The sequence below is a fragment of the Callithrix jacchus genome, chromosome 7 (genome assembly GCF_049354715.1).
Source record: "Callithrix jacchus isolate 240 chromosome 7, calJac240_pri, whole genome shotgun sequence".
NCBI lineage: Eukaryota > Metazoa > Chordata > Mammalia > Primates > Cebidae > Callithrix > Callithrix jacchus.
In genome coordinates, this window is record NC_133508.1 from 32,011,478 (window position 1) to 32,028,590 (window position 17,113).

The following is a 17,113-nucleotide window of genomic DNA, read 5'->3' on the forward strand; positions in this document are numbered from 1 at the left end:
GCTAAGATTACAGGTGTCTGCCTCCACATCTGGCTAATTTTTGTATTTTTAGTAGACACGGGGTTTTGCTGTGTTGGCCAGGCTGGTCTGGAACTCTTGACCTCAGATGATCTGCCTGCCTTGGTCTCCCAAAGTGCTGGGATTACAGGCATGAGCCACTGCACCCAGCCCCGACATGCTGGTTACTAAGGCTATTTTTAAAAAGCAAAAAAAAATTTTAAGCCATGTGACACTTTTATAATTAGAATCATTGATGAATTAAAAATTAGTCCACGCTAGGTTTCCTTACTTGTGTTACATAGTTATTTGCCAGCTTTTATTTTAAAGAATGTAAGTTTCAGTACTGGCTGTGCCACCACCTAGTTGTATGATTTTGATATTAACCTCCCTGGGCTTCCATCTCCTCAGCTTTGAAAAGAAGGAGTGGGACTCGACCCTTCCCATCTTTTTTAACTCTCAAATTTTATTATCTTTATTTTTCTGTAGTTTGTAGAAAATGGAGAAAAGGGATACATGAAATTTTTTAAATGTAAAAAGCTGATAAAAGATAATTTACTTTGAGACATGATTTCTAAAGAAATTATGCCTTTAGTAAGTATGTTTATCAAGATTGTCCAACCTGCAGCCTTCCAACCTGTGGCCTGTGGGACACACACCGCCCAGGACAGATTTGAACGCGGCCCAACACAAATTCCTAAACTTTCCCAAAATATTATGAGACTTTTTTGTTTTCTTTTTTTTTTAGCTTATCAGCTATTGTTTGTATATTTTATGGCCCAAGACAATTCTGCTTCTTCCAAGGTGGCCCAGGGAAGCCAAAAGATTGGCTATTCCTGGTTTATATAGTAGAGAAAGCACTTATGAGAAGTAGAAAAGAAAATAAAGTTCTGGAAGATGTGCCCTAGGGAACATAATTTCAGTGACTGAGTCAGAGAAGTTATGGCCTATTAGTAATTGGTGACACTTTAAGTCTTAAACAAAAGGTTCTTATAGGGTAGTTAGCTCTGCCTTAAGTGCTGTCAAATGTGATTTGAGGAATCTGTGTCATTTATAAATATGTCATTAAAACAAGATAACAAGGATTCAGATGCAAACTTTAGAATAAAGGCTAAAGCAGATCGAAATAACCATCTAGTAATAAAAGATCTTCAATTAGTCTGATAGTCTCACTAGAAAGTGCGGAAAATTTCTATGTAATAAATTAAGAATGTAATTAACAGAGTCTTACTTAGGCACTGAGAAAAACACCAAACAACAACAAGAACAATAACAGTTGCACTTTAACCAGTTTAACAATTTGAAACATATGATGGAAGTATAAAGAGTTATATTTAGTCCAGGCACAGTGGCTCATGCACATAATCCTAGCACTTTGAGAGGCTGAGGCAAGGGATCATTTGAGGTCAGGAGTTCAAGACCAGCATGGCCGACATGGTGAAACCCCCATCTCTACTAAAAAAAAAAAAAAAAAAAAAAGTTGGCTGGGCATGGTGGTGCACACCTGTAGTCCCAGCTACTCGAGAGGCTGAAGTAGGAGAATCACTTGAACCCGGGAGGCAGAGGTTGCACTGAGCCAAGATCATGCCACTGCATTCCAACCTGGGTGACAGAGATTATCTATCTTAAAAAAAAAAAAAAAAGCTTATGTTTCATATGCTTTGATAAGTTTTCCTAACCTTGTTATGTTTATTGGGCCTCACATCTGTACAAGCATTGTACTATAAGCCAGGGGAGATATAAAAGAAAATGTTGTTCTTTGTTTTTGCCCTTAGTGAACTTACTTCCTATAAACAAAAACAGGCACACCCTGCTTGTAAACTCTGGTTTGAAAGGTAACATTTAAATAATTTAATATCTTTATATGCCCATATTTACAAATGATTAAAATAAAAAATATAAGTAATTTTTCATAAAGTTACTTTACAGTACAATTTATTTTCAATTATGATATTAAAGAAAGAAGTTTCATGTTAACCAGCTTAAGCTGCAAATTTATTCATTGTTTCAGATATTGCTTATTAAAATTGGAAATCAATATTCGATAATCATGAGAATAGTCTGCCATCAATTTATTTGGTCATTTAAAGTGACAAATAGGTATTATATTAACACATGGAAAGAAGTATATATAAAAAGGCGAAATAAGAGAACAAAAGCAGCACATAAAGTGCAACCCACACAGTGACCTTGACAACCTTCAAAACCTGTGACAGACATTGAAAGAATCATGAAGGAACACAGACAGAGAGATTTCTCCTTAAGTTTGACGGTATGAAACAGTATGCTACTATCTTCCTCACACATTGAAGAGAGATTTCAGGTGAGTATAATGTAGCCTTTGCCATGGCAAATTCCAGAGCTAAAAAAAAAAATAATCTACATGGAAATTTCCAGTTTTCCACTCTTAACATCACTAACCATCCAAACTTTTTATTTATTTTTGAGAAAGAGCCCTGCTCTGTTGCCCAGGCTAGAGTGCAGTGGTGTGATCTTGGCTCACTGCAACCTCTGTCTCCTGGGTTCAAGCGATTCTCTTGCCTCAGCCTCCCGAATTCCTGGAATTACATCAAGCTATTTTTTGTATTTTTAGTAGAGGTTTTCATCATGTTGGCCAGGCTGGTCTCAAACTCCTCACCTCAAGTGATCTGCCCACCTTGGCCTTGCAAACTGCTGGGATTACTGGTGTGAACCACTGCACCTGGCCTCAAGCTTTTTGAAAAAAATAGTTGAATAAACTTTTAAAAAGGTTAGTAAGGGATGAATTTCACTAGAAAAATCTGATTAAATGTAGATAGTTCTGAATTGTAGACAGAAAAACATTTTTATTTAAAAGTCCAGAAAATTTCATAATTATAAAAACTCAAAATTAAAAATTCCATATATTTGGCATATAAAATAATATGTATATTAAACTTTCATTTCATTTTAAAATGACTTTTTTCCCCCAAATTTCCCTACTTTTACAGTAGGGAACTTGTGAATACAGGACAGCTGAACAAATGTATTTTAAAAAATGCAAAATCCTAAAGTCATATAAAGGTGTGTTTTCCAATTGAAATGAACACATTTGCATTGAATTCTGAGTTTGTATTTATTTAAAAGGAAATAATAAGCTGACAACTGCTTGTTTTATCTTCTCAAACAGAGTGTCATTCTGCTGTTAGCCAGCCTAACATGGTGCAATTGTCATTTTTCTTCTTTTCTCTGTCAACTTCTGTTCATTTTTGGGAGAAGAATGCTAAGTTACTAATATAAGTAGCCTTATAAAGTAAACTCACAAGTGTCAGGAAATGTTACATAAGTGAATGTCTTCTGCATCTTTCAACTTTTTGGTGCCCTTATGCTGCCCCCTGCTGCCCAGTGTCCGCACTTACTGAAAATTGTCCCAAACTTCCAACCTTTTCTACTTTACTCTTCGCAACAAAACTTACCTGGCAAGAGAACCAGACTGTTGGAGTTTTCCCCCACAATGCCAATGGGTTGCCAGACTAATAAAAGAAAGTAGTAATTCTCTCTTTATTTATCCCTTCATCATGTTCTGGCAACTGATGCAAGCATTTGAACTGTATTCTATGGGAAATGCCTGATTTGTAGGTTCCCCAGCTTGGGATTCCAAATCCTCCCTGTGTTAGTCCAAGCTACGATCATGGACCTGTCTCTCACAGCGTCTAACCTCTGAGCATCATAGCCTACAGCGATCTGCACTGACTTCTAGCCGCGTTTCCAGAAGCCACGTATGTTCTTCCATCCTTGCCTGTGCCCACACTGCTTTCTCTACCTGGAAGGTCTTCTCTCAATCTTTATATGCTGAAAGTCTACCCATCCTTTAAGGTTCCAGTCAAAAACTACCTTCTCCATGAAGTTTATTTACCCTAATTTCCAAGTTCCCAAATTATTCTCTCTCTCTCTATCTTCAGACGGAGTCTTGCTCTGTCTCCAGGCTAGATTGCAGTGTCATGATCTCTGCTTATTGCATTCTCTGCCTCCCAGGTTCAAGCAATTCTCCTGCCTTAGCATCCTGAGCAGCTGGGACTACAGGTGAAGGCCACCGCACCCAGCTAATTTTGTATTTTTAGTAGAGACAGGGTTTCACCATGTTGGCCAGGTTGGTCTTCATCTCCTGACCTCATCATCCTCCCTCCTTGGCCTCCCAAAGTGCTGGGATTACAGGCGTGAGCCATCGCATTGGGCCCCAAATCCTTCTCTTATTCTTGTTCTCTCTTGAATCCTTTATGGCTCAGGGCAGTGTTTTTTTTTTTTTTTTTTTTTTTTTTTTTTTTTTGTTTTTGTTTTTGGTAGTAGAAATTCAATAAAAATTTATTTAATGAAAGAAAAGAAGATAATAAACCTTATACTCTGACTCATTGACTTAATAGAGTACTTCAAGAAGATAATGATCTATTCCAGAGAGCCTCTTTAATACTGCAAAATCCATACACCTGAATGGGGTGATCTTTTAAATTCCCATCACACTGTGTAAGGCCTATTTTGATCTCTGAAATCAGGTTTGTCTGTGAAATACTGAACTTAGAGCACATCTTGATAACTTATGGCAAGTCTGGCATCATTCCAGGGACTTTAGATGCACTAACTCATTGTATTCTCACAACAGCCATGTGAGGTTAAGTAATATTACCTTGTTTGAAAGAAGAAGAGACTGAGGACCTGGACAACTGGTAGTAAAGGGCAAAGTTGGGAACTTGAAACATCAGACAAAGGTGTGTACTTCAAGTGTTATCCTAATGTCTGCAACAGAAATGTGGATGGAGAGGCTTCTGGTCAGCTATTCTGGAAGTTAAAAAAATCTTGTCGGGCTGGGCGCGGTGGCTCACGCCTATAATCCCAGCACTTTGGGAGGCTGAGGCGAGTGGATCAAGAGGTCAATAAATTGAGACCATTCTGGTCAACATGGTGAAACCCCGTCTCTACTAAAAATACAAAAATTAGCTGGGCGTGGTGGCGCTTGCCTGTAATCCCAGCCACTCAGGAGGCTGAGGCAGGAGAATTGCCTGAAACCAGGAGGCAGAGGTCGCGGTGAGCCAAGATCGCGCCATTGCACTCCAGCCTGGGTAACAAGAGCGCGAAACTCCATCTCAAAAAAAAAACAAAAAAAAACCTTGTCAGCCGGGTGTGGTAATCCTAGTACCTTGGGAGGCTGAAGCTGGTGGATCACCAGATCAGTAGTTTGAGATCAGCCTGACCAACATGGTGAAACTCTGTCTCTACTAAAAATATAAAAATTAGCTGGGCATGGTGGCATGCACCTGTAATCCCAGCTACTCAGGAGTTTGAGGCAAGATAGTCACTTGAACCCCAGAGACAGAGGTTGTGGGGAGGTGGAGGTTGTGGTGAGCCAAGATCATGCCACTGCACTCCAGCCTGGGCAACAGAGCAAGACTCTGTCTCAAAAACATAACAAAACAAAACACACGCAAAAAAAAAAAAAAAACCAAAAACAAAAACAAGATCAAACCTTGTCAATAGAATAACATTGGAAATTGTGACCATGTAGCCAGAAAAAGCCATGAGAGAAATTCAGTCTTTCAAGGATCAGAAATATCTGGAAGAGTTGATTGTCCTATTAGACAATGTGAAGGAATTTGACATTTTGCCAAGTTCAAAGGTATTTAGATTTAGATATAAAAGAAAGCTACATATTCTAAAAGTTTAGAAGTGCAAAACCCAAATATTTTTCAATTAATGTAGCCATAGATTCTGACTTGAAATAGGCAATGATAGGACTCAATATCTAAGACAAGCAGGCCTTCAGAATTTTTTTTTTTTTTTGAGATGTAGCCTCACTCTGTCATCAGGCTGGAGTGCAGTGGCACAATCTCAGCTCACTGCAACTTCCGACTCCCAGGTTCAGGAGATTCTCCTGCCTCAGCCTCCTGAGTAGCTGGGACTACAGGTGTGTGCCACCACACCCGGCTAATTGTATTTTTAGTAGAGACGGAGTTTCACCATGTTGGCCAGAATGGCCTCCATCTCTTGACCTCATGATCCACCCACCTCAGCCGCCCAAAGAGCTGCGATTGCAGGCGTGAGCTACCATGCCCGGACCAGAATACCCTCCCCCTTTTTTTAAATACATAAATATAAATAAGGCTCAGCACACCCCATCAGTGTCTCAGACAGGATCTAATTGTGTTCCAACCCAAACCACTGCTTGCCAAAAAATTTCAACAAGCTAAGAAGGCAGGCCAAAACATTCACTTGGGAAGGCAACACCCGATTGTTTGGGTAGGTCATAACGGTTCTTTTAACAGGTAAGCATATTTTAACTCCAGAAAGATTGAGAATGTACTGTTGAAAGTACTGTAATTTTTTTTTAAGTGTAAGTAAATGTGCTATTTAAGACTTGAGCCAAAGGAGTAAGAGGTCAGCCTATTAGAGTTTTAAGCAGAATGCTTACTAAGTTTATGTGTACTATTGAAACATTAGAGTGAATTTAAGAGTCACCATGTTTAGAAGTTAAATTACTAGATCTGTAAGATTTTAACTTCTTCAAAATGTTTACAAAGTACTAAAGAAGGCAATTATATGTACTAAATTTATAAATTCAGTGTAAAAAGTTGGGAGGTGCTTAATTAAATAATGCTAGAGGTAAGACCAGATATTATTTGAAGGATCATGATTTCTAACATTTGCAAGATTTATGAATATAATAAGATTTGTAAACTAAATTTTAAAACATAATGGAGAACTACTGCTTTGAATATGTAAGTTAAAAACTTTTTATGTATATTTTAAAAACGGAAATTAACTTTTTTTTTTTTTTTAATTGAGACGGTGTTTTGCTCTTGTTACCCAGGCTGGAGTGCAATGGCGTGATCTCGGCTCACCGCAACCTCCGCCTCCTGGGTTCAGGCAATTCTCCTGCCTCAGCCTCCTGAGTACCTGGGATTACAGGCATGCGCCACCATGCCCAGCTAATTTTTTGTATTTTTAGTAGAGACGGGGTTTCACCATGTTGACCAGGATGGTCTTGATCTCTTGACCTCGTGATCCATCTGCCTTGGCCTCCCAAAGTGCTGGGATTACTGGCTTGAGCCACTGCGCCTGGCCTGAAATTAACTTTTGAGTAGCCTTTCAATATACAAGACCCACTATCAAGGGCATCAAATAACGCATAACCGAACAAGAGTTACAGGGCTGGTTTTTTTTTCCAGCAAAAGTTTGTGTTCATTAGGCAGTCAATGCATTGCTTCACTCCACAGAACTGGCTTCACTGTTGCTAATCTTTATTTCGGTTGGGGACTCCTTTGCCTCCTAGGAGATGGATTGTAGGTTTTGAAAGATGGAGATGAGAAGTAGCCTGGCTAGCCTACTCACCTCCCCCAAGTTTTTGGTTTAGTGGCTTGCTTCAGTAGTCATTAGACTGTCTGTATAACTTAGCAATTCTCAACCCTGACTGCTGAGATGCCATGGACAACTTTTGGGAAATACTTATTTGCAGATCCCATGCAGTCCAACTAAACCAGAACTTTTTAGGGTAGAACATAGACATTTTGTTTTTAAGTTTATGGGTAATTCTACATATGGGCAGAGTTGAGAACCACTGGTGCAAGAGAGTGAGCCTCACATGAGCTGAAGGATGCAGGATCATTCTAGACCAGGGCTGTTCAATAGAGCTTTGAGCAGTCATGGAAATGTGTCATACATCTGTGTTGTCCAATATGATAGCCACTAGCTGGGTGAAGCTATGGACCACTTGAAATGTGGATAGTGTGACTGGAAAAATGAATTTTAAAATTTAAATTGATTCAAATTTATGAATCAGCTATGAAACAGCCACATTTACTAGTGACTACTGTATTGGACAGTTCTGGAGTTGTAGGCAATTTTAAATGTTCTGAGTCTATTATCAAATAGGTGCTGAATGACTCTTTTTAATACGAGACCATACCAGCCTGAACTAACTACTTAATGCCTCTTCAAGATACTTCATACCAGCTTCTTGACGAGACCTCCAGTGGTATGGAAGGATGGCTTGAAGCTTATAATGGCTTCTGAGGATAGAAAGGACATGGAATTTGCTGATTCCCGCTGCCACCATTTATGTTGGCAGTTTGTTTCTTGAAAAATGAGTGTACATCTTTAGAACTAAAAATTTCTGAAGTCTCATAGCTGAATAATGCAACCACAGAGCAATTAAACTCTTGGAAATGATCCTCTTTATTCTTTGGCATGTTGCAGTGTTTTTCAGCTGGGGTTTGTGACCTCTATCTTGGAGAATGGAGAGTTTCCAGTGGATTGGAGCGGTGGCCTGAGTTTCAGAGCTAAATATAGGTAATTGGCATGGCAGCCTCCCTTTCTCAGTCTCATGGATACTATGTCCTATTAGTGAATATGGGGCATTGGTAGTTGGAGGAATAAAATCTTGAGAAAAACAGCAAAATGACACAGATTCAGGTCTTTCACAGATGGACCTTGATATTGGGCAAAACTAAAGGCTACTTTTACCTACTTTTAAAAAATCACTTGTAAAATATGAGTGCTGTTTTAAAAAGTTAAAAATACACACATTTATGAATTGTTGGCAAATAAACTTTAAACATGATATTAATGCTAAAGCATAAGAAGAATCCTCCATGGCTGGGTGCGGTGGCTCATGCCTGTAATCCTGCACTTTGGGAGGCCGAGGTGAGCGGATTACCTGAGGTCAAGAGTTTGAGACCAGCTGGCCAACATGGTGAAGCCTGGTCTCTACTAAAAAAAAAAAAAAATTGAGCGTGCTTGTAGTCCCAGCTACTCAGGGAGACTGAGGCAGGAGAATCGCTTGAACCCAGGAGGCAGAGGTTGCAGTGAGCCAAGTTCATGCCACTGCACTCCAGCCTGGGTGACAGAGGAAGACTCCATCTCGAAAAAAAAAAAAAAAAGAATCCTCCTTCAAGTCTTTGCTCAACTCTCACCTTTTCAATCAGCCTATTTAATACTGAAACCACCCTATTTAATATTGAAATACGTATGTATTAACTCCTTTTGACAAATATTGAATGACGACTTTTCAAAGTTTGCAATCCATATTTCAAAGCCAAAATATGTATCATGGCAGACAGAATGCGATACTTTAGAGCAGTGTTCTCAAATGTGGCCTGGACCAACAGCATCTCATCATCTGGGAACTTAGGAATGAAAATTCTCATGCCCCACCACAGACCAGCTGAACCTGCCGCTCTTATGGTGGGGCCTGGAAATCTGTGTTTCAATAAGCCCTCCAGGTGATTCTAAGGCACAGTAAAGTTTGAGAGCCACTGATCTAGAGTACAACAAATTCCCCCAAAATGTCCCAGGAGTGAAAGCTTCCATATTTGCCAAATTTATAAAGACTGAAACATTTCAGTACATACAATTGGCCTTATGTGTTGTTAAATAGATGCCAATATTCCATTTGGACCTAATGTAATGAATCATGAATTTACCTGCTTCAAGAAGGTCTCACTGAATCTCTAGGCTTTGATCTTCTTTCCCTGTAAAAATTTATCTGAAATAATTTTATGAGATGTTCCTGAAGAGAGGAGGTAAAGTACAAGTACAAATGTACCTGAAGCAAATTCAACACACAAAATTTCATCTGTATATGACTGATGAATCAGAAGGCCAATTACTCATTCTAGGAAAACATCGTTGGATTTATGAAATAATAAATTAAGCAGAAGATTCAACAGCAACATCATACAGCACATTTACAATATAAGGCAGGCCAGGCGTGGTGGCTCATGCCTATAATCCCAGCACTTTGGGAGGCTGAGACGGGTGGATCACCTGAGGTCAGAAGTTTGAGACCAGCCTGGCTAACATGGTAAAACTCCATCTCTATCAAAAATACAACAAAAAAGTTAGCTGGACGTGGTGGCAGGTGCCTGTAATCCCACTGCTCAGGAGGCTGAGGCAGGAGAATCTCTTGAACCTGGGAGGCGGAGGTTGCAGTGAGCTGAGATTGCGCCACTGCACTTCAGCCTGGGCAACAAGAGTGAAACTCATTCTCAAAAATAAATAAAAATAAATATGTCACCAATTTATAGAACACCAATTTTACAAATATCTAATGTGATAGTAAAGAAGAGGAGGTAAGTACACAGGCCACTATCAGTAGGGTTCAGTGTTAGTATAAAAGTCTGATTTCAGACTTTCCAAGTTCAAACTCTAGCTTTTCATTTGCTATGTAATGTGGGCCAAGCCTCAGGGACATAAACCTCTCCTTGCCTCAGTTTTCTTGGCTGCAAAATGGGTATAATAATTGCCCTATCTCCTAATTTTGTGTGAGGATTTAAGGAGATAGAGGTAGCATTTAGGCTGGAGGCTGGAACATAGTAAGCTCTAATCAAATGTTGTTTTTGTTACTTTTAAAATTAGCTCACTAGTGACATATCTGGCCACTGAGAAAACAGATATTAATGTTTTAATCACTCAAGAAGGTTTATACAAAGCAGTTAAAGTTTCCGCAAAGCAAGAGCTAAGCGTATTGAGCTCTAAATATTCAGCAGGTGTTCACCCTTTTCAGCATTCCCTAGTTAAACCAATCCTGGTGATTTCAATCCCCTTGTCAGTGACTGGTTTAGGTATGAGCACGTCCTACAAACCTGGCCAATGAGTTCGAAGAAACACTGTGCAACGAGGCTTCTGAGAAAGGATTTCTTCCCTTATAACAAAATGGGTAAGAGTAACTCTCCTGACGTTGGATATTTTAATATTAGGATATGATGCCTGGGTCTGCATCAGCTACTTTGTGACTATGAGGAAAGACATTGCTGATGTTATGGCAGCATAAAAGGTTAGAACCTACCAAATGACTTAATCACATTGTTGAGCTATGGAACCAAACCTAGCACTCACCTGCCACTGGATTACCCATTTAGTTGAAAAAATAAATATCCTTATTTTTTATGCCACTATCAGTAGGGTTCTGTGTTAGTATAAAAGCAAACCAAATAATATAACACATCTAGCTACTATAGATTAATTAGCTCTATGACAAAATTATCTGGTAACTTTATTCCTGAGATCATCTTAAACCACATATAGAGAATTCTTAAATAGTTCCTTCTCCTCCAATTCATCTGCATAGAAATATCAGTTTTACTTTCCTGCTCCATACCTGATATGTTTAACTAATTAACCATTAACGAAATGTCTATTTATATTATCTTAATAAATTAAAATATCTGTTTTTATTTTTAAAATTTCTGTAATATATATCATCAAAAATTATTACAGGTTTTAAAATAAAAATTTTAGTTCTAATATAATTTTTCAATATTGTATTTCTTTGCTTCATCTTCAGTTTATATTTACCTTGATGTTTATTTTATGACACTGTCAGCAAAATGTGCAAAATGAGGCTCCACCATGTTTTAAAAAATGTTTTCATCAAATGTATCTCATAGGGACATGCCCAAAACTCTTACTACCAAAGTGATCCTCTCTTCATCTCTTTTCTCTAGCAAATAAGTCAAAGTTTCATTTCTCATTTTGCAATAGAAATCTGTATTAGGCAACCATCTGTAGCATCTATTTGCGTTATATCTAAAGCTTAAGGGCTACATCCTCTCCCAACCCCAATATGGAAGTATCTGATGCTCGAATAATGGTCCTTAAATGGAAGAATACTTGTCATATCCTATTTAAGCAGATCTAAATTTAAAAAATATTTTTTCCAAAAATATTATTTGGCATTTGTTTGGGAACCTCACATATCTAAGACCTTAGATTTAAAGTATCTTTTTTTTTTTGAGACGGAGTTTTGCTCTGGTTACCCAGGCTGAAGTGCAGTGGCGCGATCTCGGCTCACTGCAACCTCCGCCTCCTGGGTTCAGGCAATTCTCCTGCCTCAGCCTCCCGAGTAGCTGGGATTACAGGCGTGTGCCATCATGCCCTGCTAATTTTTTTGTATTTTTAGTAGAGACAGGGTTTTACCATTTTGACCAGGATGGTCTCGATCTCTTGACCTCGTGATCCACCCGCCTTGGCCTCCCAAAGTGCTGGGATTACAGGCGTGAGCCACCGCGCCCGGCTGATTTAAAGTATCTTTAGAACTCTGAACCACACTGAAGTATAGACTCCATTAGAGTAGTAATCCTTGCCTCTTTTTCTCAAGATTACATCCTAGCATCTTACCAGAATGACACATAATCAATGGGGGAGGATCTAGAGTAAACAGACCCTTGAATAAAAATAAAAAGAAATGTTGAACAAATCAAGTATAAAATCTGCTTTTATCTTTTCCACAAAGATATTTATAAAATTAGACATCTGCTTTACTTTCTTTTTAGATTCTCCATTTGAGAACCATTTTGGAAAGATCAAAAACAAAGTCATAACACAAACACACATTTTGTGAATCATTTTCCTCTTGCTTTCCTTTGCAAAATGATGCTGAGGATGGTAGTGTGTTTGTTTAGTCTTATGGAAAGTAGTAACACATCTAGGAATAACAGAGGTAAATAGCACGAGAAGTGGGTATAACTGGAAACAGACAATTTCAAGTCTATATTGCACTTGGTTTCACAAGATAGAATTTTAATTTATATTTCCTTCTTTTAAAAAAGTTTATGCCAAGGTAGATTAGATTAGTCCTGGTAGATTAGATTAGTCCTGGCTAATATTTTTAGCATTTTATGTTTGGTCATCTTAACACCTCTAAATCTTTCTTCTCTTTGTTACCTCAGCCTACCATTACCTATTACCTAAAGAGTTTGGCTAACCTGAAACTTCTTCAGTCTTTAGCAATATTAATGAATACAAGTTAATACATTAGGAAATTATATTGGTTCATTACATTGGCTTAATATAATTTTATTTGTTATTGATTGAGCTCCATAATTTCAAGTTCATTTTTCTGAGGTTTATTGTTTAGAATTTGATTTACAGATCCTCCATGTCTTTGGCATTATTTCTTACTGCTTTCTGCAACCTGTTTTTTTGGTTATTTCACTACTCATTAGCCCCTCCCTCTATCAGAGGGATGGGCAGGATGAGAAAAATGATATGACAATATAGTCAATTTTGCTACTTGCTATTATCTGATAAAATGGTGTGCGAGAAAGAAGTAAGTGTGCAACTGTTGACTCAAATGACATTTTGGGATTTTTAAAAAATAATTTTTTATTGTCCACGGTCTAGAAACTGTTACTATGAAAGACTGAGTTAGTTCTCTACTAAATTAATAAAGATTTTTAATAAAGAAATTGTATAATTCTAATTACAATCACACCAGGCTCATAAACTAAATTTCTATAAAAATGTTATCAATTCAAAAAATTAATGTCCAAGAAATCAAGAGCTAAAATGAAGCTCAAGGTGGATTTTAAAATGGAGAATAATATAAAATAGTGAATTGTTTTTGCTTCATAGATTTCAACCTCTTTAAATACATAGTGATATAAGAGTCACATATAAAATATCTGTCATATAAATATATATGAAGGATTTTTAAAAGTGAAGATTTAACTGTAATAGTTACTTCATAATCAATGATGTAATAGTCGATGATGTAGGAGAACAAAGAGCATTGCATAGCTACATATGGACTTCACAGCATCAGTTTGTTTTCAAAAGGGGGCTACATTATGTATACATGTTTAGTTTTCAGAGACTAAATAAAATAAAAATTATTGTCATTCCGAATAGCAGACTATTTTAGCAATACATGTGTTGGAAAGTATATTTTATTCGGTAGATCAACTTCAGAGAACTAAACTCTTCAGCATAACCAGAGGGTTAGATAATATATTTACACCTACAGTATTTCATTCTATAAATAATCTATAATGTCAAAAACCAATCTTGATGGGGCATTTACATTTTATGAAGAGCTAAAATGTTGCAGAGAACATTTTCACATTTTTATAGCATAGTATAAACAAAATGTAGGCATAATGCATAATTATTTTTGAAGTTCAAGGAAAGGGATGTATAGAGTATAGAGACACAAAAATCAGAAATACTATTTTTAGCCATTTTCACACATCCTCTTACTTCAACCTGTTAAATGATTAAAAAGTGAAATGAGCATTTATGTATTTCAAAGTGGATAAACCCACTAAATAATAATGCTATTATCTTGAAATGTTCACTCTTTCAAGAAATAATCTCTTCAATCTTACAGAAAAGTGATCCAGCATACTATTTCAGTTATTTTTGTTTTATGTGGCAAAAGATTAATATGCTTTAGGGTACAGTTACTGATTCATCCCACTTTCCTTTTGAACTAAGGGCACACTTACTATCTTCATAAACAACTAAAATGTTTATAGAGACCAGTAAAACCTATGTCAGATCGTAACACATTTTTGTTCTTGGGAGGGTTTGGGGCCTAAATCCCATATTCTCTAATCAGATAACTCTCAATAAGAACAAAGATGGAAAAGATATAATGCTGCATTTAGATATGTGAACATCAAAAATTTTAAAGCTAAAAGCAATTGTGCACATATTCTTAAAAAATTGTCTTATTCAAAAATATTTGTTCTTTTTTAAACAAGGATATCTGTAAATTCAGTTGAAGTATCATTTCAAAATGAAACAAACAATAATATAGGAATTATTATATGACTGTTAGAAAAACCTCAGGAGAAACTTAAAATAGTTATTTAAGAAATCCCTTGGTTCAAAATGAAATTCAACTTTTACAATGTTGAAGGAACTAAAACTCAAATGTTTTGTTAAATTGAAAATACACTAACACATAATTTTATAATATAAGAAAAATACAAAGTTTTACTAAGAGGATAAATCGACAGCTTATTATTGAATAACTCTGATATAGAGATAGTAAATCAGATCAAATACAACAACTGCAAACTGCATGCCTGTCCCTGATGTTCCCTGGACTGGTTGTGACGACATGTCTGCTCTCCCCATAGTGCACAGTTCACAGAAAACATTTAAACAACACAACTGAATATTTCCACTGACTAAATTGAACTTTCTTTAAGATAATAAAGAGAGAAGAGAATAGATCAAATCTTGCCCCACCTCTTTTTTTTTCTTCCTTTTTCTTTTAGTGAAACTGACATAAATTGTTGAGGAGCACTACAGCGCCACCAACACAGATCAATGCAAAACAAAAAAGATCTCCCACCGTGTGCAAAAAGAAAAAAAATTAGAAAAATGCCAAAAATTACAAAATGTCTCCCAAATGTACCTTATTGGAAAAAAACAAGATAGATCTGCAAAGATTAACTAAGGAAGAGCTTCAAAGAAAGAATATCATAGACTACAAGTTGAGATCTGATCAGCAAATAAAAGATCCACTATTTAGTAACAGCCATAACTTAATATAAACCCGGTTATGTCAACCTCCACCTTCATTATACCAAGGGCAGCTTTTCTATAGTTTGTAACCAAGTAATCCATCAAGAGAACCACAATAGGTCCATTTTTTAAAAACTATATCCATAGTTTGTCTGCTGATAATTGAGTCCTGGACAAATTAGGTAAGACATAATTTTTATAAAGAGGATATGCACATATTTGGCATTGCCAACATTACTGGCACAAAACAAGTCCATCTTGAAATATCTGAGTTCCTCTGTAGTTCACAGTAATTAAAGTATAATTTATATTATAAACATTTAGCTTTAACAATGGAAAAAAAACTATTTTTTTTTCTTTTGGTAAAAATTAACCAGGCAAGATTAGGTAGAATGTGCAGAGATCAAAGCTAAAGAAAAATACAAAGATTGGTTTTGTTAGAAGAAACACAATGAAAATCCTTTTTAGCTGGTGACTCCTTCAAAGACTTAATGACATAAATGGTGAAAATTACAAACTTACCATTAGTGCAGGCAAAGAAGACGGCAGTTCTTGAAAAAAAATTGTAACAATATAGGCTGGATACTTGTGTCCCTAGAAACAACAGCCTCCAGGCAGCATATGGGTCTTCCAACATCTTTAAAATGTTTAGTAAATAAAAAGTAATACTTTCTTCCATGATCGGTGGCTGAATGGGGTGGCTTCCCCCAGGATCTGTGGGCCTTTGGGGGAAATCGGAGAAATATCCACAGAAGATTAAAAGCAGAGGAGGCAGCACAGCCAGAAGACTCTGGGGTTAACAACTTTGCGATGGCAAGCAGGCGAGCGCTGATTGGCTGGGAGGGCAGTGTCCCTACAGTCTGCACTATCCCCCGCTGCCCCCGCCTCCTGCAGCTCGGAAAAAAATGCAGTGTGTGTGCCATTTTACACTGGGCTTTTAAAAGCACAGCCACCCAAATGACAAAAGTCTAAGCTCGCTATTAAGTGACACTGCAAGACAATAGCACCCATGGCTGCCTGTGAGCTCAGGAGAGTGCGCCTTTTGACATCCGAAGGAACACTCTGGCTTCTTAGATGTGGGTTTTTTTGTTTGTTTGTTTTTCGTTATTATATTTTTTTAAACAGCATTTTCATGTTTTTCTTGAGCAAATTGTTGATCATTTCCAAAAACGTCGATAGATCCTCTGCCCGCAAACCTGGCCATGTAAAAACGATGTCCATTAAAATATTTTTTCGGTTTGATCTCATGAAGGTACCTAGAGAAGCCAGTCATCCTGGAACAAAATTCATGACTCCTCTAGCTCCGAGATCTTTAATTCCCTGGGAAAAATTATAATTTCTTATTCACAATAACTACCAAGTGTGCAAAAAGTAAAACAAAATAATGAATTTAGCGGTTAAATGAAAACAATAGGCATATTCCCGCCCCCCTCCCCGCCTCCCTTAAAAACTGTGTTTCAAAAACCTTTACTGGCTGACAGAATTCTACCACTCTGCCTTACAAACAAAATGGCTGTGGTACTGAGTTTTTTAGGATCCTCCCACCGTGCCTCCTCCTGGCCTCCAGGAAGTGGTAAAAATCCAAAATAAATACAGTACTGAAAGTATACCATTGAGTCTACATTCGGGGGAAGCCTTTCGTAAGAGGGTCTTAGAAATGTGCTGCTTATTATTAGTTTTTAAAAACTGTTTTGAAAAGAACATCAATCACTAGAGATTTACTTGACTGTAATTTGAACTTCCTGCTTTACATATTTATAAGGTCTTTCACCTATCTTGGCAGGCTTTCAAATAAAGTGGGCTGGGAAATTTGATGCTCGGTCTCCAGTTGTGAGCTGAGTCAGGTATATTGCAA

At 37.3% G+C, this 17,113-nt stretch overlaps 1 protein-coding gene across 2 annotated transcripts in view; it reads right to left on the bottom strand.

Moving 5' to 3' along the window:
• Positions 1 to 16,056, bottom strand: part of EPC1 (enhancer of polycomb 1) — a 109,342-nt gene extending 93,286 nt beyond the window's left edge. For both annotated transcript variants that reach the window (XM_002750150.6, XM_009000151.5), the window contains exon 1: positions 15,781 to 16,056. In XM_002750150.6, the coding sequence (XP_002750196.2) occupies positions 15,781 to 15,783 (3 nt within the window). In that variant the 5' untranslated portion in view covers positions 15,784 to 16,056. The remainder of the gene's footprint in view (positions 1 to 15,780) is intronic.
• Between the last annotated feature and the right edge of the window lie 1,057 nt (positions 16,057 to 17,113).